General features: G+C 43.4%; 1 protein-coding gene across 1 annotated transcript in view; it reads right to left on the bottom strand.

Annotated features, from left to right (window-relative positions):
- Positions 1-21,738, bottom strand: part of Vstm4 (V-set and transmembrane domain containing 4) — a 91,918-nt gene that overhangs the window by 7,906 nt on the left and 62,274 nt on the right. The window contains exons 6-7 of the mRNA XM_031361506.1: positions 18,538-18,644; positions 17,205-17,266 (exon numbers count right to left, since the gene is read on the bottom strand). Of these exons, the coding sequence (XP_031217366.1) occupies positions 17,205-17,266; positions 18,538-18,644 (169 nt within the window). The remainder of the gene's footprint in view (positions 1-17,204; positions 17,267-18,537; positions 18,645-21,738) is intronic.

Raw genomic sequence — 21,738 nt, 5'->3', positions numbered from 1 at the left:
TCCTTCTCCTCCTCCTCCTCCTCCTTCTTCTTCTCCTCCTCCTCCTTCTCCTTCTCCTCTTCTTCCTCCTCTTCTTTCTCCTTTCTCTTGTTGTTGTTATTACTATTATTGTTATTATTAAATTCTTCCTTCATCTTTCTCTTCCTCTTCTTTCTTGTTTGTTTGTTTGTTTTCCAGAGTTTCTCTGTGTAGCTTTGGCTTCCCTAAAGCTCACTCTGTAGACCAGTCTGGCCTTGAACTCACAGATACCTGCCTGCCTCTGCCTCCCTGCATGGTTTTATCTTTATTTGCCTTTTACCCAGGCCACAGAATGACCTGGTCAGATTCTCCTTCTATCCTTCAAAGCTACTGAATGTTCATGCCTTGAAATCTATAAGGTTTGTATCGTTATCAAGGCCCTCAGATGTCCAAGGCCTTTGTGTAAAATGTCATGTTCTGTGTACTCATGCTCGTCCACACATGCTCTTGTACACTTTAAACAAATTCATCCCTAGATGGATTACAACATGAGGTATGATGTAAATTATCTGCCAATAGTTGCTACACTGCATCATTTGGGGAACAATGAGAAGCAAATAGTGAAAAGTCTGTCCAAGTTCACTACAGATGCAATATCCCTTTGTGACTGGTTGAGCCCACAAGATGTAGAATCTGCCATCTGTGTGCAGCTGCCTGGACCTCACGCACCCTGACCCTTTGCCCTTTGTCACCTGCGATCTCTTTTCATACATTTTACTAATAAGAGAGGATCCTTTTTACAACTGGAGTGAGAGTCCCTCAACGGTGGGTGACAGAGAAGATACAGTGAAGCATCCTGTATCTGAAGCAGCAAAATCTTCTAGCTGGTATCACATGTTCAAGGGGAGGGGAGGAGAGCTGTGGCATGGCCTTCACCTGCCTGCAGAGCTGAGGGACAGGAGGAATTTGGACCCAGTTCAAATGCCAGCAACTTGATTTTGTTCAGTTCTACCATCAGTAGGCAGTAACAATGATAACTAGCTAATTAGCCAGTTTTGAGTGTGTAAATGAAATGCATGTGAATGTTTTGGCACAACCACTGCTCCATAGAAAGTACTAAATACATGTATACTGAATAAGGCACCATTCAGACACTGCCACACCCACTCCAATGGAGTCTGCGTAACAAATCCAAAAGCTTGGCCGCAGTCCTGAGGCAAAAAGTGTCAAGGAAACTGTTCTCCTGGAGATCCTTGGCATCCTGTAACACTGACATGGTCCAGATTTTTCCTTGCAATAGTCGATGGAGGGTTTGGCATGCTTTCTTTCAGTATTGTTCTATTGTAGGTATAGAGGTGCTCCCAAGGAATGATTTGACAAATAACCAAGTTAGATTGGATGTTGTTTCCTGACCTCCACCAATGTTCCAACATCCTAGTCAATGCTGAATACCACCCTCGGCTTGGAATTTTGTAAGAATGTTATTCAGACAAAATGGCTCCAGTGTTGAAAGAGAGAAAACAGACATTGCAGTTTACTGGATAAGAATTAATAATCCCAGGGCAAGTTCAACAAAGTAAACTTAGAATTCTCATTACAGCCATGTATGATAGACTACATTACATAAAGAAGAAAGTTGGTGGGCTCCTCTGGCAAATAGAGGTCCCCCACAAATACTCAGAATAACAGCTGAGTCACTCCCATTTACAGGAATTTACAATGGTCTAGGGAGAAGGTGGGTTATGGTCTAAGAAGGAACTAGAGTTCTTTAGATAAGGCTGACTTTATCTCAATTGTAACCACTGCTTGGTTCCTGCCAATTTTCATGTACCCATTTTCTGTTTTGTTTAAAGAATCATTATGCATCAGATGACCTCCACCTTGGCTGTTGTGTTACCTAACTTCCTTATTTCTTCTGTAATGACTACAAAAGTCTGGTGCTTAGTTTAAGAAAATTACACTCAGATTCAGCACTCTCTCTTGTTTGTGTCTGTTTGTCACTCGTCGACTCCTTGCCCACCTGAATATCGGAACCTTAATTTTCCCCGGGTTAAGGGACCCCAACTCGGTCGGCCCACAGCAAGACACCATCACTTTCCACCTGGCAAACTAAATGTCATCTACCTATATACATTTCGAATCCTTCACACACCAACCAGAACTGTGTGAGCCATGTAGGCCAGGATACTTTTTGACAGGAAGGGATTCTGGGAAATTAGTTATGGGCAGAATTAGCCCCCCCTCCCCCCGTCAAACCCCTATGTTGTTTATCCCACAGTACTTTTGAATGTGAGTAGGGTTGGAGATGGGATTTTTAAAGTAATAAACAGGTTGAGATGAGGTTGGTAGAGGCAATGCTAATGCAATGTGACTATTCTTTACATTATGAGAACAGGACACAGGCCGATTAGAGGGATGGCACTGCCATGTTGATCTTGAACTTGAAACCTCTTGGGGAAAACATATCTGTGGTGTGTGAGTTACTTGGTTTATGGAATTTAATTATAGCACCCTCATATACTAATCTATTGGTCACAGTATAGACAAGGAGGGGATACTTTCTTCAGGGAAAGAACAGATAAACTACCTTCCCACGGATGGGGACCTAATAGGACATGCCGTGTCACCTTCAGGGGGAAGGGAAGGAGGAACCTGAGTTTTACTGCTATTCAGTGAGGAAGCAAATGGAATTGGAACTGGAACTGGAAGGCTTTGGAACCCCTTCGCACAATCCTCCCAGATGCCTGCTTCCTGCTGTCCTGCCTCTACAGTTTTGCCTTTGAGTTGCAGCCAAATAGGGACTAAAGCATCCGTGTGCTGCCTGGGAAGAGGGATGGTGGGCTCCCTCGTGAGGGAGGAGTGAATGGCACTGGCTGTTAGCAGCCAAGTGAACCTCACCCCACCCCACCCAGTTAGGAGCCTGGCTTCCAGTTGACCTGAACCCTAGCCAGGGGCAGGAGTTGAGCCAGAACTCACTCTCGCCTGAATGTGCACCCATCTGAGGGAAGAGGCTGATTCATTGTCAGACGTTTTTCTGTGCAGTCCCTACCCCCTCACCTGCTACCCACAGTTCAACAAGACCCGGTGCTGCCTCTGCTGTTGTTACCTCTCTTCCCTTTGTGCTAAGGACTCGGGAAGCAAGAGAAAGACTGTAGAGATGTCGCACTTCAGGAAGCCTTTGTGCTGAGGTTCGCGACATACAAACCTCATGTGAAAGTCAGAGAAATCTTATGGAAAAGGGCTCCTTGCCCAGGGGAGGGCTCTTGTTCCATCTATGCGCCCAGATCTCCCAAGCAACTCCCCCCCCCAACTCTCTCTCCACTGAAAAACAAATGAAGTACATCTGTAGCTGCTGAGGCAGCAAGAATGAAGATTGAGGTCCATGTATACAGGGTGGCAGAGGGAAAGAAAGGCAGTGCCTGGTCTCTGACCTCAGGAAAACCCCAAAGCAGCCAGGGAGCCATGTGGCTGGACCGCAGCAGGTGCTACTATAAACGTGCATTTTTAGGAGACTTTTGTAGGCCTTTTTTCCTGTTTCTCTAGAGTAAGTATCTCAGAGTGGGGCAGCTGGGTCATAGAACAAATGTCTGTTTAGCTCAAAACTGGCAGTTTCGCGAGTCATCCAGAGGGTAGCGTTTGCTCTCCCACCTAAAAAGGATACTGCACAAGCGCCACTTCCTTAATGTCTTTTAGTTCTTCTTTACTCTTTTTAGTCAGTGTCAGGGGCACACAATGTCTCATCCTTAGGAGACCCACTAATCCTAGACTTAAACCCAAGTTATTAGTTTAAGTTGATGGCTATACAGCCAGGTTAAATTCTCACACACAACATGATGTCCTGTGATCACACAGGTTACTCTTTGGATGAACTAGGAAGTCTCTGCATCCTAGGTGTAAGGGTGAACGAAAGTTTCAGAGCCTGCTATGGCCTGCCTAGCCTCAACCATCTGCTCCACCAGTGGTGAGGAGCTGAGACCACAGAACCAGTGTAGGCTGCCTCTCTCAGCTCTAATTTAAGGCACTCTCTGTCCCAGTTTTAGGGTGGTGGTTATGGAAAGTACACGAGAGGGGAAGAAACGGCCAGACTGCTGACACCAGGAAAACCGACCTCAGGAGATCCATAAGCTGCGCATATCTTCACAGCACACATGCTTCAGGCTCCTAATGTGCACATTCTGGGGATTTTGTCTTGTGCATGGGTTTCCATGGAGTCAACTGAAAGTTGATCTTCCGGGCGAGCAGGGATTTAATGATGTCTTATGCAGACTCCTGCAAAGCAATACTTTCTAGTAGAGATTGCAGCTGGATGTGCATGTCGAATTAACTTCACAGGAGTAAGAGAGAAATGCAATTGCAGCGGCTGCCCATTGCCAACGTGAAGAGTTCAGCCAGGTAATACTATTACCACAGCAGCCGATCGATACCCAGGACATGGGAGCTCTGCGCTCACGTCACCTTAGCACTCCAACTTGAGATGGAGTTCTACAGGGTTGCAGAATCAGGAATCCACTTCCCCAAGAGACCACAAGAATTGTCCGGGGCAGACTTCCTCTTCTCCCTTCAAGTGCTCATTTTTTATTCAACAGAGAAGGAACTGGTAAAAACACAGTCTCCCTGAAGCCCCTGCACACAACCATGGCCAGCAAGAATGCTAAGTGTTTCGCGCATTCTGCTCCCCCAACCCCCAGAGCCTCGGGACTCTCTGAACATCCATACTCAGGAGGGGAAAGTATGACCATATCGCAGCCAACATGCCTTGGACATGAACTTGGCTTTGTTGAGTGGCTTGGGTTGCTTCCAGGCATACACATTCATATTTATAAAAAGAAGATCTAGAGTTTTCTGGTGTGTTTTTGAATAAAAAGAGAATAGGAAAACTAATAAAAAGAAATATTTTTCCGAGACAGAGGAGTTCATGGTCCTGAGTAGCTTTGGGAGGTAGCTCAGAGTGTTGGCTGAGCCTTAGTCCTTTGAGAACGGAACTCAACAGTGCACTGATGAGTACCTTTCACTATCCCATTCTGTTCTCATCTCTGCCACGTGAGGTGAGCCAAGGTCACACCCATGTCACAGACGAGTAAATAGCTGTTAAAAGCAGGAGACTGCTGGGAGTGCTAACATGCCTGTAATCCTAGCACTTGGGATGTGGCAACAGGAGAATGGTGAATTTGAGGCCAGTATGGCCTGTACCAAAAACCAAACAAAAAAAAAATGGCAGAAAACCATTTTATGGTACCAGGTACTTATGGGTTCAGAAGTCTCCAACCTGCCTGGGATCTGGCCCCTGGGAAAAGCACATGAGCAATACAATATCTCAGCACAAGGTAATGCACACAGTTGGAAGGACATGCTTTGTATCTAGGTGAGTCAGCCAGGTGGACAGCAGTCCGTTTCCCTAGAAACAGGCATCAGACACCAATAAGGAAAGGAGCAAAGGACCATTAGGTCAACTACATGAAGCTAGGATACAGACTCAGCACTCTGCAGCCAGTGTGAGCTCCTATGGAAGGATCTGAGGATGAAGGGCACGGCCTGTCTCGTCCTCAACAGACAGGCTTGGTGTGAAGAGATGGAAGATCCAAGGCCACACAGCACAAGGACAGTCACACAAAACTGCTCCCAACGAGAGGGGGTGATAAAGGGACAGGGAAGAAATCTGCCAGAAAGCCTCCAGGTTCTTAGCTTCCAATTTGACTCAAGATATGAGGCTTCCAGAACAGGAGCAGGTTCATCTCTTACCAGTATGGGGTGCAGATGATTAGAAGGTAGGCTCTGCTTTGGCCAGTGTATGTGGGAAATGCGTGCTAAATAGCTGTAATTTGAAGTGGAGGTTCAACAGGAAGAATTGGACATGGTCAGACAACCCTAAGCCAATCACCAGGTCAGTTCATAAACGCTTTGGAGTAGAGGACCTCTGTTCCAGGGAAAGCATGTGCTAGTAATCTCTGAGATGATTTATGGTGCTGGGGCCAGAGGTCCAGGTGGACCAGTAACCTCAAGGCCTTATATCCTTTCTGTTCCTAAAGCCAGCATGGAACTATGACTGCTCACCAAAAAACATCCTCACTATCTGAACCAGATCCAGAGACACAAGAGACCTACAAGTCTCCACGGTGTAATACGCACTTGCTCTGTTGCCTCAGCCTGGAGGTAATATCTGTGGTTCTCATCTCAATTTCCAACCTCGTGTGCTCTGAGGGTCTGAGGGCCAATAGTCCAATGTGCTTTAGGACTACAGGAAACAGAAAAGTCTGAACTCAGGAAAGAAGTGGATTCAAGGATTTCATCTATTGAAATTTGTTAACATCTTAGACTGGATGGATTTTCCAGCAAGTCCCCAGGCAAGCAAATTCACACAATGCTTTTGAATCCAAGGAGTTCAAAGGGTGTTTATTAAAGGACATCCTCAGTATATGTTCAATACGATGGAAGGCCACACCCCCAGGCTAACATGTATTGGGACAGTCAGAAGGCACCATCTATCTAGGTAACATGTTGAAGCCAGCATAGAAAGATCAAGGATAACACTTATAGGTTCAAGATTTTACAAATTGACAGAGGATGCCTCTAGATTTTACAAGCCATATTTTGTGAACAGAAATATGATTATAGTTAATGGTCTCTGTGAGGCTCCTGTATTTGAAGCCTCTCCTGGCTGCACAGTGACTGCCCCATAAGCTGATGTAATTGTTCATCTTCTTTCCACATGAACCAGGGATGCAGTATCCCTAGTGCCTTCCCAAAGTGCTTTTACAGGCAGCCGCTCCAAAGGATGCTTTTGCTTAGAAAAACAGTGTTTGCATATCTGCTTCAATCAAGACAGTAACCCAAGAATGAGACTTTTAACCCTATCCTCACATGGCCTGCCACACTGGATCACACAAGGTTCTCTATGGTGGCTGGTGCTTAGAAGCCTTGCTCTCAGAAACAAGAAGGCTGCCATTCATCAGCTGTATTCCCTTGAATAGTGCATCTAACCTCTCTATGCCTGTGCTTCCTCAGCTACAATGTAGGACTTGTATAATGCCTCTTACTGGATGATATTCAAGGACTGGATGCATTGACTCATGTGATATCCACAGAAGAATTCTTCCCAGAACTGCAAGAAATGTTATGTGTGTGGCCTACTGTTACTGTTAGTACTAAATACACCTAGTAGGGTGTGTGTGTGTGTATGTGTGTGTGTGTGTGTGTGTGAGTCTGCCTGGAACAGGATCTCCATCTGTGACCAGTAATGCTCACAGTAAGACTCAGTGTCCTTATCGGGCTCTCACGATCTTGTCCTGTGCCTCTCCTAAGCTCACTCCATATGTCCTCCTTGCAGACCAAAGTTCCAGCCATGGTAGTCTCTGTGCATTTTGTAGGCCCAGCTGGGCAGTGCTCTTTGCTCAGGGAAGGCTTTGGACCCTACGTTCATGGCATTTTTCTCTGTCCAGAAGACTCTCTCATGCACAGGGGTGAATGAGCATTGCTTCCTCGTGTTATAAGGCCTTTTCTCTGATGTGCTATCTTCCTCATCAAACACAGTCCCTCCTTGCTCCCTGCCTGACTCTGCTGTTGTCACAGCATGTAATGCTCCTTGGCACTATAAAGTCTCATCCTTCATCTTCTGTCTTTTTCCATTAGACTGTGACAATAGAACCTAATTATTCCTAGTGTGATGACTGCAGAAGGGACTCTTGCAGTCACCTTTATTCTGCGTGTGCAGAAACAAAGACAAACACCTGTTTGTGACCAATGCTAGCACATGGAAGACTTGCTCTTTGACCCCAGCCTCCAATGGCTTCTTCAAATACATTTCCTCCATCCAGTAAGTGTTCAGCAACAGGACAAAATGAAATAAGCCCTGAAGGGTAGTGTCTCTGGTTGGCTTGTGCAAATGTACAAAACCCCAGAATTCACTGACTTAGCTAGGCTAGCTGGGCAGTGAGCTTTAGTGATCTGTTTATTTCTGACTTACACTTCAATCAAGCTGGTTAAAAATGTGCTGCACCATGTCTGACTGTGTGTGCATGTGTAAGTGGTGAACTTGTATGCATGTGTAGTATATGTGTATGTACATCTGTATGCAGGTACACATGAAGGCCTGAGATTGTCAGCAGGAGTCTGTCTACACTATTGATCTATAAAGTATCCTTTTAAGACAAGTTCTTTCGCTAAACCCAGAGTTTACCAATTGATTAAACTGGCTGGCCAGCACTGGGGTATCTGCCAATCTCTGTCCTGCCTGGCCCTCAGGGCCTGGGTTACATGTGTGTACAAATATTTGTCTTCTACGTCAGTTTCTGGGACTTGAACTCAAGTCTTCAAGGCTTTCAAGATGAGTAATTAATTGGCAAATCTATCTTTCCAGCCCAGAGTGTGCATTTAACTGTGTGAATTGAATACGACAATAGAAGAAAACCAGCCTGTCATCATTAAAAAAATGCTTCCAGAGATGTCTCCCATCTTAGGAGGAAGGCCCAGCACTGTCCCTCATGAACTCCTTTCTCTCTTTCAATACTTTTGGGGACTCTGCTATAACACACAACTGAATTCTAAGCTTTGAGAAAAACATAGGCACATGGCTTTCAGGTTTAAAATTCAATCAAGATAGATGGTAGGTAGGTAGGTAGATAGATAGATAGGTAGGTGGATAGATAGAGGATAACTAACATTGAATAAAATGTGAGGAAATCACCAGTCTCATTCTTTGTTGGCTGAAAAATAAAATGGGAAAGCATTTTTGGGAGAGACTGGACAGACTCTATCAAAGCAAGAGGTATGTGTTACAAAATAACTCCAAGTTTTAAAATGTCTCCCACAGAAATGCACTAAATCAAGGGATGTGTGCAGGGATATTTTTCACCAGAACAGCTTTCCTAAAAGTGGAAAATCAGCACAATATATGTGGCCAAGAATTGGGAGACTGAGCAACCCCAAGCATTCCATCAAGAGGAGGATGGAACTCAATGAATGGTGGGAGAGGTGTGCTGGTATGAAGTCCACAAAGAACATTTCAGTTCAGGGAAAATGTGCAAGAAATTCTCCCATCTACATGAAACCACACTTCAAATCAGAGCCATTCTATCCTATAGCCATGACCTACAACCACAGTTAAGTGGTCATAATGTACTTTAGGGATCTAAGCAAAGACATGGATGGGCTCTTGTGTGTACATGGACAATACTTAAAAGTATAGAACAGAGACTATGACAGAGAAATAAGAGCCTAGGGAAGAAACTGCTTTTTATATTTAAACATGTGAAAATTCTGAATTGGCAGAATAGTTTTCCCTGTCCAATGAGGTCAGGACAGAAAATGATGCCCCAGAAACCAAGAAAGTTAGCTGAGCATTTTTGACAAGAGGAATGGGCTCATGGTGGGGCAAATAGGGACTTGTCACCAAGCACCTGGTTGGATCAGGTCTGACACATGGCAACAAGGGAACATGGCACCACCTCATCCCATCTGAGACAATAAGGGAGATGTCTAAGAATTAGATGTCTATCCTTACTGAAAGAAATAGAACAGGGTTTGAATGTGGAAAGGGACACTGAAATATTCTTCTAATAATCATCGTCATTACCACCAGTACCACCATCACCACCAGTACCACCATGACCACCAGTACAACCATCACCAGTACAACCATCACCACCAGTACAACCAACCACCACCACCAGTACAACCAACCATCACCACCAGTATAACCATTACCACAGTACAACCATCACCACCAGTACAACCATCACCACCAATACAACCATCACTACCAGTACCACCATCATCACCAGTACAACCATCACCACCAGTACAACCATTACCACAGTACAACCAACACCACCAGTACAACCATTATCACAAGTACAACCATCACCACCAGTGTAACCACCACTATACTCACCGTTACCATCAACATCATCACCTTCATCACCAAATTTTTCACCACTATTACCATTTCTGCCATCATGATAATCATCACCATCACAGTAGTATTGCCAAGGTATAAAGAACACAAACTAAGAATTAAGATCAAATCTAATATGACAACAGGGACATCTGATCATTTGTGAAATTCATGTTACAATATGCAAAGTGAACAATGAATGCACATAGACTACATTAATAATTTGCATTGTCTGTCTTTATGTACACTCTGATCAGAAAGTCCTAAGGCTGTATCCAACTGGGTTTTGGTCATCATATATATATATATATATATATATATATATATATATATATATATGTATGTATTGATCAATTTAGGGGTTGAGAATTTAACCCATCATAGAGCCCAAGTTTTCCTTCTGAACACAAAGCCCTAGGTTCAATCTCCAACACGGGGGGGGGGAGCAAAATAAGTTTGTCTCTAGATGCATATAATTATAAATTATAATTTAATTTACTCAGGGAAAGCAGCCCTCAGATGCACCATTGTTCGGTCCTGATCTCAGACTCGCACACAGATTTTCTTCGTAGTGCTCTGGCTGCGTGTCTTAGCTGTGTTGATGGTTTGTGTTCTTTCTTTCCAAAAATGGCACTTCATTTCTAGCATTCTCCATTTGAGATTGAAAAAGTCTTTTAATAACAACTCTAAAGTACTCTGTGTTCAAAACTGAGCTTTTAAATGAAATAGGTTTAAAAAACATCAAATGTGAGCAGAAATGATATTGTTTCATGAGATTACAAAACCAAAATAGAGCAAAAAAAGTTTCTGAAAAAAATTTCCCAGCAGTGCAATGATCTTAGAAATGAAGTGCCCAATGAAGACAGCAAATCAGCTACGCCGAGATGGAGAGCAAGCCATGGTGCTCAGGGAGGGACAGTTCCTGCAGACACAGGGGGACAGGCTGTTCAAAATGAGGTCCCACTTGACTCCTAGACACAGGGTGAGCTAGACACCAGAAGAGGTCACCTATGGGCAGAACCTGCTGGCCGTCCAGGCCTGCCTCCCACCAGGGCTCTTCTGTAGTCTAGGGGATGAACTTTGCCATGCGACTCCATAGCTCAGATTCTGCTCCCGCCTAGCTACCTGTCAGCTTTCCATGAGCACTGGGGAGAATTGAGGTGGAGGTTCAAAGGGATCTGAATGAACCAGCCATGCAGCTGATAAAGAATCTCCCTTCCCTTAGAACCCGGAACCTCATAAGCCTTCACATTGCGGAGGCAGCCTCCATTTGTGCACTTCTGTGGTGGGACTCTTCCGGTCACCCCAGTGATGTTCCCAATGAATACTTAATATATTAATTTGTCTTAAAGGCTTGCCTTACCACCACCCATTCCCCCTGCTTCCCTGTCCCTGTCCCTCTCCCCTCTATGTCTCTCTCTGTCTCTGTCTCTGTTTCTCTCTCTCCCTCCCTCCACATACACAAACACACACACACACACACACACACACACACACACACACACACACACACCCTACACACAAATCATCAGTGCCTCGATCTACTGCTCCTGGCTTCTCAAACAGCAGAAAGGCTTCCGCCCTGCCTGGTGTGTATGGGTACTGCCGTGTGACTGAACGCTCTTTCATGGAAATGACAGCCTCATGTCCTGGTGAACAGACTCCCTAAGCAGAGGATGCTCTCATTTCTACTCTCACTTGATCACTTCCGGTTTCTGGAAGCCCCGGCGCCTGCGCTCCCCGGAGGAGAGGCCCATGAAACCAAATGACTTCTGTTTCCCCCACTCTCCTCCATTTCAAAGCTTCAGCATCGATTCTCTCTCCAGTCAACATACATAACTCCCTGTGACAATAACGGGATGTGCATGTGCACCAAGGGGGGCATAGAATTTTTATCTCTGTAAAAATGGTACTAGCATGGTACAAGCAAAGTTTTTGTTTTTTTCCCAAGGCTTTTACTTGGGGCAATATATTGTACATGTGGTTGTGAGTTTTTTTCCTTCTTTTTAATTTTAAATTGAGATTATGAACATATTTTATGCAGGTTAATATATCCTTTTCATGTAAAATTTAGCTGAAACCAGTTCTAGCACATTAACGACAACAAGAGAAATTCTCTGGCTTATTATAAACATCCTTCAAGAAACCTGAAAAGCATGTCCTCTGGAAATAATTTTGTTGGGATCTGGAATATTATTAAAATCCTCTCAGAACTCTATCACTGGTGCCTAGTGGGCCTCAGAGCTCTTTTCTACTACTGATCAGAGGAAACATCCTTTTTGGCCTTGGCAATATGTTCTGGATGGTGAAAACGGGGCTGGAGGAAGGGGCTAGGTAAACACAGAGCAGCCGCAGCGACCAGGCTGATCGCTTCATGATTTTCAGCCATGCAGAGAGCAGCAGACTTCTTTTGGAATGGACAGCTTCTATTCTCACCACTGAGTGTTCTGATCTTTGGGTTTCTGTGAGAGGAGATAGTTTACTGAAGACTTTAGAATGGGTAAAATGATTGCCAAATTACTTATATAACACATATTTAATGTCCAGAACATATAAAGTACCCTACAACATACCCACGCACTCCGGGTTTGGGTATGTGGGTGTGTGTGCCTGTGCTAGGAGCAGGAGGCCTCAAGGACAAGCCTTGTGGGGCGCAAACAGTAGCTCTGGGAGATGAGGAGGGTGGCAGATGTAGGACAGAATGCCCTGGGGAGAGAGCCTGGACCATAAGGGGTCTCCGTGTTTTCAGGGGTGGAGGCGTGGTAGGGTGGGATCCAGGAAGCAGTGACAGATGATGATGATGCTCCACTGCCCTCCCACTCACAGGAAGCCATGTTTCATCCTAGAGGCAAGAGGGAGCCATTGGAACATTCTAGTCAGGGAAATGACAGGGTTGGAGCAGTTTTAGGAAAACCCCTAGGCAGCAATGTAGTGGATGGATCGGGGGGAATAAGACAGGCTCCATGAGACACACTGGGAAACTCGTGGTAATTAAGCCCACAGTGTTCTTGGTTTTTCTGTCTTCAGCCTCTTGCTCACAAGAACTCATTTTCTCTTTGGATAGTAAGGGTGGCCTGACCCCTCGACAACCCTGGCCCAGGGGGCTTAATTACAGAGAGGAAGGTCTCGGTGGCGAATGTAGAGGCGCATTGGATGCTGATTGGGGCACGGTGGTCATCAAATCTATTTAACCCTAAAAGTGATTCTCACTCTGTTTCTCACTGGGGGACTACTCACCTCACCCTCTTCCTGATGCTTCTCTTCCTTTAAATTTGATTTGCTTCCATATCAGACACTGTATTTTCTTCCCCTGCCTCAACCTCGAAATCAATAAACTGAATAAACTGGACTACTAATAAAAAAAAAAAGTCAGATACACTTCAAGAGCTCTCTGTTGAATCTGAAACAAGGAAGCAGTTGCATTTTTTTCCTGGAAGTATGGGAATTATTTCCACAGACTTCCAAGGCAATGACATGAAGATGCTTGACCAGGATGAGGGGACTGGCGTTCCCAGAGGTTTCAGGGTGCATCTGTTTCCAGAGTGTTCTGCAAGCCTAAAGGGTTTGTTTTGTTTTGTTTTTGTTCGGCTTTGTTTTGCTTTGATGGGTTTCTCTGGTAATAAGACTGGGGCCCTAGGCCTGCTAGGTAAGTGCTCTGCCTCTGAATCTCGTCTCCAGGCCAGACCTTTACTTTTCTGAGTGTGTTCTCTCACTCTCCAGAAAATGAAAGATTTCTTGTGTTAGAATAAAGACTCACTTCAAACACGCAGATTATGGGACAGTCTGCATTGTCCAATGTCCAGGAAGAACCAGTGTGATCAGAGAGCTCACTGCCTGGCTGGCAGAATTTGGAAACAGATTGCCGCATTCATTATTGTTTAAATAAGGGATAGGGAGTGCAGTTTTGATAGCTTGACTATAAAATGCCTCTCTGTAGCTTTTTTTCTTGTTCATCGTTTTCCAAAATAAGCAACAAAAACTTTCCCACCACTGTTAATCACTAAAATATGCATTTCTTATAAACTGTCGTGTCATCTTAGAACCACTAAAAAAAAGCATTCCAACCTCTGAATCTCTGAGTGTTGCAAGCACTAGGACTCATACATGTCATCTGGTTGACATGGTAAGTCTAGGCAAGTGACAGGGATCATAAGACTCCTAGAAGAGAAGCTGGTACACCGAAGATGATCAATAAGTGAGTGAAGGTTCTTAGGTCAGCCTTAGCCCTTCTTCTCAAAGGAGAGTTTAGATGAGTTTTTAGGAAGAAGGTTTATAGGGTACTGAAGCTTAGGACTCAGCCAGGATGCACCCCTTTACAAAGTATGGTTAACTGATCAACAATAAATGTAATCACCTAACTGGTCAGAGCATGTACATACTTACTTACTTATACACACACACACACACACATAGATGCATATCTATGTATACATACACACATGTACATCATATACATATATATATATATATATCCATCCATGTGTACATGTGTGTATGTGTGTATCTCCAAATTATTGCCTAAATTACCCATTAAGGTCTGTGTGAATCAACAAGTAGCTATTGACTTAAGTTTCAGCTACCATCAAGACTTATTGATCTGAGAAAGAAATATCGATCAAATTGAGGCTGAGGTCAATGCTAACATCCTGGGGCAATAAATCTTAATATTCATCCAGCTCTGCAAATACGGGGCTTAGCAATTTTGACTCTAAAATATTGGTGATACAGAGGCCTGGTTGAGGTCAGCTTCTTTTCCCGTGAATTGTTATTGGTGGAAACTGATATCAAAATTAACTTGATTCTTTGAGACTTTGGTATAAAACTTTTAAATCCTTTACATCCTGGATGATCAAAAGATAATTTTGTACTTAAAGAGCTATTATTAAGAAATCTCTCACTGGGGCTTAGAGATTAAGAGTACCCATCACCCTTGAAAGAACTGAGTTTCAGTTCACAGCATCACATTGGGGGTTCACAATCATCTGTCACTCCAGTTCTAAGGGAATTGATGGTCTCTTCTAATCACATATCTGCAAACACCCTGCACACATACACACATGCACAGGCAAGATATTCCTATGATAGAATAAAATAAATACAATACATGAGGGAGAATGGTCTCATTAAAACCAACAATCACTTTTTTGTGAAGAGCTTTCTATGCCGACTGTTTAGGAATATTCTATTTCATAGTTTACTTTATATTTTCTCATATTCATATAGAATACTTTTCTATAAATTTTTATGTCAATAAAGAAGTCTTGAGGCTAGAGAGATGGCTCAGCATTTAAGAGCAGTAGGTGCTCTTCCAGAGGGCCTGGGTATCATTCCCAGAACACATATGGCTGCTCACAACCATCTGTAACTCCAGTTCCAAGGCATCTGACTCCCTCTTCTGGTCTTGGGCACGTGTATATGTGGTGGACAGACAGATATGCAGACAAAACACTCATACAAAAATATAAAATAAAATAGAAACATATTTAAAGAAATATTTAGTTTGAATATTTGTTGAAATAAGTTTTATTTTTAAGTTCCTGTGCTGAGTTCCCATCTAGGGAAGCTTATCAGTTCAAAGGGTCAGCAATGAGACCTTGGGACTGGGACTACAATCATATTTTAAGTGTTGTTGGATCCAGTCTTCTGATAAGTCACAAAACCAAAAACCACTTAAGGCGGCAGTTTATACCCATGCGTTCTATAACCAGGTTTATGTTTAATGGACAAAGGATAAGGGCCCATCAGGCTGTGACCGCAGACTAAAGAAAATTATTTGATTCAAGACTGATGACTGTCCCCCAGCTGACTGGGAACACCATCACTCCCCATAAATGGAGTGTCCATGTGTCCTTACAAATAAAACTGGCCAATGAGGGACAAGTCTTACAGTAAGAATTAAATATGATAATATGTAGAATGTATATGCATTCATGTATTATGTGCATATCACTGGGATACATCCAGAGAACTCCAATAAACTGCTGTCTGCTGTGACAGACATGGAAACAGCTTTGACTAGCTTCTCTCTTTCACTCACACAACACACATACATCTGCTGGACAATGTTAGCAATAAAACAAATCACAGATGATTAACCACTAAAAACTACATAGATAGATGTTTATGCACATACTGATATCAAAGGAACAGGTGAATACCAAGGTGGGAGAAGAGGCGGCTCCTTCTTGAAGAACTCTTAAGTGACAAAGATGGAAAGGCTGATAGAGATGCAAGGCCATTGACACACCACAGCACAGGCTTCCTTTCGCAAAGGCAAGGATGATTTCACGCTAAGTGAGCAGAAGCCTTGACCAAGCTCGCATCAATAAGTATTAATCATTGTGGTAGCAAGCAGGTCCACAAATTCTTGATGCCTTCCCCTTTGAAAGGTTGTGCCTAACTTCTTTTGCCTGCTTTGAGTGTGAACTGGACAATGGGGCTGGTGTCTGACATATATGGGACAGCGAGGAACCAGGCAGCCATGACCTTCACCATGGGTTGAAATGGGCATCACATCTAAAAGGACACACTGTACCCTGCCCCCACCAATCAACTTCAGTTACAAGTAGTCAACCTGCACCTGAAAATCTTACAAGGAAAATTCCAGAATTAAATAATTCCTAAGTTTTTGAATAACTGTTTCAAATAAATCTTATGACAGCATTTTATAATTGCTCCATGTTAGAACTGGCCATTGTTACTCTCTTGTGTCTAATTTAGAAGCTAAACACTACCAGGGTTATGTGTGGAAAAAAAAATGGAACACACATTTGTAGGGTTTGCTACAACCTATGGTTTTAGGATCTACTGTAGGGTGATAGACTATACCCCAAATGGACTACCAACAGAAATGCCATGTGGACGGTATGCTGCCATTAACACCTTGAGCAAGCTCCCCAGTTACCAGCTACATAAAATGTTAACAGTAGGGGGGATGGACATATCGAAACTCTGACCTCTCAAAATGACTTCTGTAAATCTAAAGTTATTTCAAAATAAAAAGATTTGACATATTTTTCTGGAAAGCTCCTTGGTATCCTCTTCGGAGGATATTATCAGATAAATTAATGCAAGCACGTCCACTTTCTGTCTTAGGCCCTTCTAATGATGTCGTGTTCGCTCTCATTTTTTGAAAGGCAACATCTATAGTGAGAGATAATTTCATTTGTATTCTCTTGAAAGGTCACTCTGAGGGGTAAAGGTAGAGAAAACCTGACTCAAAACATGATCTGAGAAGAGGGGACGCCTTTGGAGACAGATGCCTTTTTAACATACTTAGAGTCAGTAGAGGTACTGTTTGACCCTTGCGCTGTTTCTTGTGTTAGAGAGACTGCAACAACTGGGAACAATTACTCACCAGGGCGACTTTCCTCTGTGGTTTCAGCAGCTTTGGTTTGTGGAAAGTGGTGGCTATGGGCGCTGTGGAAGGACACCAAGTTTTAGCTTGAAATTCTTCTAAGGCCTCTTAATGCCCACCTTCTGTGACCATTACAAACATCCCATGTGCAGACTACAGGAGCCTTCCTAGTCTCAGGGACAAGCTCAAGCTTCTGGAGAGGTATCCTTGGGTACCACTAACTGGAGGATAATCACCCCCTCATCTTTAGACATGACACTGCCTCCCTTACGCCAAGTCACAACACATCTGTATTAGTCGCTGCCAAGTGTATGGGAGACAACCAGGAGCCCTTGGTCAAGGCTGAGGCGGGACTTTTTCCTGAAGACTCTGATCTCCCCTTGACCCGAGACAGTAGCTGACCCTCACCTATCCCTGTGAGCTCATCAAGGAGGGGCTATTGCTCCAGCTTAACAGAAGCAAACTGAGCTCTCCTTCCAGTGCCATGACTAGTCTTGACTGACTTGACTTGAACTTGGAGTTGAAAGCTGGAATTTCAGTCTCCAAGTACAACTTGTATCTTTTGTAACTGAGACAGTATCTACCCTGCAGTGACTCACACAATACAGAGACACGGGCATTGGCTCTTTCCCTTCCGAGGTCTCATACTTCCCAGCCTTCCTTCCTGCCTTCCAGCTATGTCTCTTCTGACTTCTTCCACAGGGTTCAGTGCGATACCAGCAGTATCCAGTTAAAGGATAAAAATGCATCTTGTCATGCTAAAGTTTTCTCTTATATCTCTATATTTCAGATTTGTTGAGGGTTGAGCATCTGAATAGGCCAGTCTATCTAAGTAGTATCTATCTGTAGACAGTCTTGGTTCTGCTAAGATTCATGCCCTTTTTTTCTTTAAGAAATGTTTTTCTTGCTCATTCCCGTTGCTTTAAATAAAAACACCAATCACAGAATAACCACTCATAGAATGTGTATTTATCAGCAGAATAAGTCTGAAAATGTACTGTATACATTTTCAAAACCTCAGAGGTGTTCTTTCCTTTTAAGAACCAGGAAGATGTTGCCAGCCCCTGACTCACTTCACTGTTTAAAGTCCACAGTAAATCCAGTATGGACTTTTCTGTGCATATTAATTTACCTTTGTCCAAATCTATCTATGTCCCAAACTATCTCAGTTTGTTATGCCTATAATTTAGTGGGACTCTTTGCACCACAGTAGCACTGACAAGCCCTCCATCCATCCATCTATTCCTCTGCCCTGATCCCACACTTGACTACAGGTCTAGCCCTGCATCAATCAAGGTGGCTTCCCTTAGGAGATTACAGGCCAGGTCCTTACCTTTGGCAGGGACTGCAGGTGGAACATCTACCTTCTTCTTCTGCCTCTTACCCTTCTGAGGCTGCAGTGGGACCAAGCTGGTCACACTGGTGACAGTCTCCCCTGAGCTGTAGAAGAAAAAGGTCCAGATGAAGCCAAAGTCTATTCATTGCTGAAAACCAGAATAGGAAAGGAACCAGTGTCTCCCAAGAGCTTTTAATGACTCCCAGTGCAGGTGTCCAAGGAGGAGCCATCTCACAGAGAGACAGATAATGGTCTATATTTGTCTCCAAAGATGCTGGCAAGTCTGATACTTAAACTTAGCCTAGATAAATATGATGAGCTAGTTTATCACATGACTTATGATGTGCTCCTCAAAGTTCAAATTCCCCGGAGAAACTAAGGACCAGCTTGTTCACATTATTTAGGGGTATATGAACTGATAGCTTGTACCTACATTAACTGGGTTCAGTCTAGTTTGGCTACTAACCGTATGATTGGCTACTAATGATCTCACCAAAAATGTACACATACTTGAGCTAGTTCTCCTAGCACCAACATTTTTTGTTCATGTCTTTGTGTTCCAAAATCCCCAAACCAAGCAGCTCTTATCCAAATAAGAAGGGACTCGGTGGAGCCGCACCTGACAGTCTTTGGGGTCCTCTATAAGTACAAGGGACTTGTTTCTATGGTGCCCTCATCTTTAGGACAGGCAAATGAGTCATGTTCCCAGTCATGGGGCCACTCCAGCATCTGTTTCGCTCTATGGGCTGTCTTTGATAAAGCATTGTGATATGGATGACAAACCTTATGTTGAAGAAAACCAAAAGCCCAGGATCTAACCTGTTAATAAGCAGTGAATGTGTGAGCTAAGCTATCCCCTGGCTCTTGCATCAGCCACTTATCTTTCTGCTGAGGAAAGCCATACAAGGAAGAGAGTTTACTTCTGCTCCCAGTTTGAAGCCCTGCTCCATGGTGGCAGGGAAATCATGGCAGTCGGTCAGATGGCATCCATAGTTAGGAAGCAGAGAGAGATGAACTGGTGTTCAGCTCACATTCTCCATTCATTCAATCCAAGATGTTAGTCCAGAGGACGCTGCCACCACATTTAGGGTGCATTTCCATCTCAGTTAAATTTCTCTAGGAAGGTCCCCACAGACACAGCAGAAGTGGATCTCTTTGTTGATTCTGAATCCCCCAGCCCGGAGGTTGACAATGAAGGGTACACTTCTGTGTTTTGACTTCTCTACATGTGTTGGGGTCCAGAGACCTCAACATTCTTTGAATGGCCACTGAGTCTTGTTTCAATGCTTTCCTATTTGCTCCAGCGCCTCACATGGAAGCTCTCTGTAGAATCTTCTGTTCCCAGGCACAAGGTGCACCATGTGAGGCATGGTTCCCAAAAGACTATCTCCCTAGACCATGAAAAATCTCTGAGGTGTGGAAGACCATGGTCAATTTCCCAGTTATCAAAATGAACAGTCAGCAAAGCAGTAATTAGCATCGCAAAGGAGAGTCCATGTGTATAAAACATGCTAAACGATCATGAAAGGGTACGAAGGGAGGGCACTTCCTTTTCCCTCATGCCAGAAGGGCAGCAGTCAAAGTTGAGTAAGCACTCTTGACAAGTATGCAGACCTTCTCTGAGAACAGCCTTCCCCGAGGGAAAACAACTTGGCAGCATCTACCAAAATGACAGAGCTTTGGACTCTTTCACACATAGTCTGGCTTCTGAAAAGTCCTTGCAGGAACATCCCTATCTATGTATGCATGAAATGATGCATACGTAAGACTCAGGCATTATAGCACTGTGAAAAATCTGAGCAGATGTTGAAACTGGCCAACTGTCACCAGTGACTGGTTAAGTAAAGTACTACGTCTGCTGTGGCTAGAAACAGAAATAAGGCTGTGACCCATGCACTGGGGAAGTAAGATGCATTGTGATTCCAGGTCTTACATACATTGCTAAGAAAAAAATCTCCTGTGAAACACCCCATACTTCATATCACAACAGGGGAGACAAGTTTAAGCTAGAATAAGCTTTCCTGTGAGTAAAGAAACTTTAGAATAGTCAAGGGTCTTGAGGTTAGGGAGGCTGGGGAAATGGCACAGATGGGAGGCAAGACAGAGAATTACTGCTGGATACATTTACAAGTATGCACAAGTAGGTGTATACATATACTCACAGGCTATTGTAACAACAGTCCTAAACATTTAAAAAAAAAAAAAAAGTAAATGAATACTCAGTGTGGGAAAAAGTCCAAGTGTTCCCACTGGGATTCCCCATGGACAGCTTATTTTCTTTGGGAACAGAACGGATAAGTGGTCATAGCTGTAGAGTGTGGGGCCTGCTGTGTAAATGCACAAATAGCTAAAAGGAATGTGGGTTTACAAAACTCTGACCGCCAAGAGCAAACAAGGGATTGCTTAAAGAGACCAACACACAAACAGCTTGGATCTGTAGCCTTTTAAACTCTTGACATGTTTGTTTCTTTTTCTTCTCAAACAAAAGCAGTCAAGCCCATGGATTAAAATGGTAGTTATAGGCATGGAAATGAAAGGAAGTAAGCCTGTTGTGACCAAAACATGAATTTTGTAAATATTTCCACAACTCTCTTTCCCTTCTAAAAAAAATAAATAAACCGGCCAAAAGCCCCAACTATTTTTGGAGTAGTTTTAGATTCACAGAAGGACTAAGAAGGGACAGAGACTTTTTTCCTAGCATTCTCATGCTTTCTCCAATATCCCCAATATCAACTCCTCCCACAAAACAACGTACCAGTTAACAACTAAAGAGCCTGTGTAACTCACTAGGAACATCCACAGGCTAAAGGTATTGTTAAGGTTCTATGGGTTTAGACAAATATGTGTTTGCAGAATTATCATACTACATAAAGTGGCTTCACAGTCCTAAGAGTCCTCTGGGCTGTGCCTGTTCATATCCTTCAGGTCCCAGAAACCACTGATCTTTGCTTTGATTGGTTCTATATTCTGCTGGTTCCAGGACATTGTAGGGTTGGAAGCATGTCATATGAAGCCTCTTCATACTGTCTTTTTTCACTTTATAACAGGCACTTAAAGCTTTTTTTCCTCCATGCCTTTTTTTCTGGCTTGAAAGCTCATATACATACATACATACATATATACATACATGTGATATATATTATATATATGTATATAGGTATAGGCATATATATATATATATATATATATATATATATA

This window comes from Mastomys coucha, unplaced genomic scaffold, assembly GCF_008632895.1.
Source record: "Mastomys coucha isolate ucsf_1 unplaced genomic scaffold, UCSF_Mcou_1 pScaffold9, whole genome shotgun sequence".
Classification (NCBI taxonomy): domain Eukaryota; kingdom Metazoa; phylum Chordata; class Mammalia; order Rodentia; family Muridae; genus Mastomys; species Mastomys coucha.
This window is presented reverse-complemented; position numbering and strand designations above follow the sequence as displayed.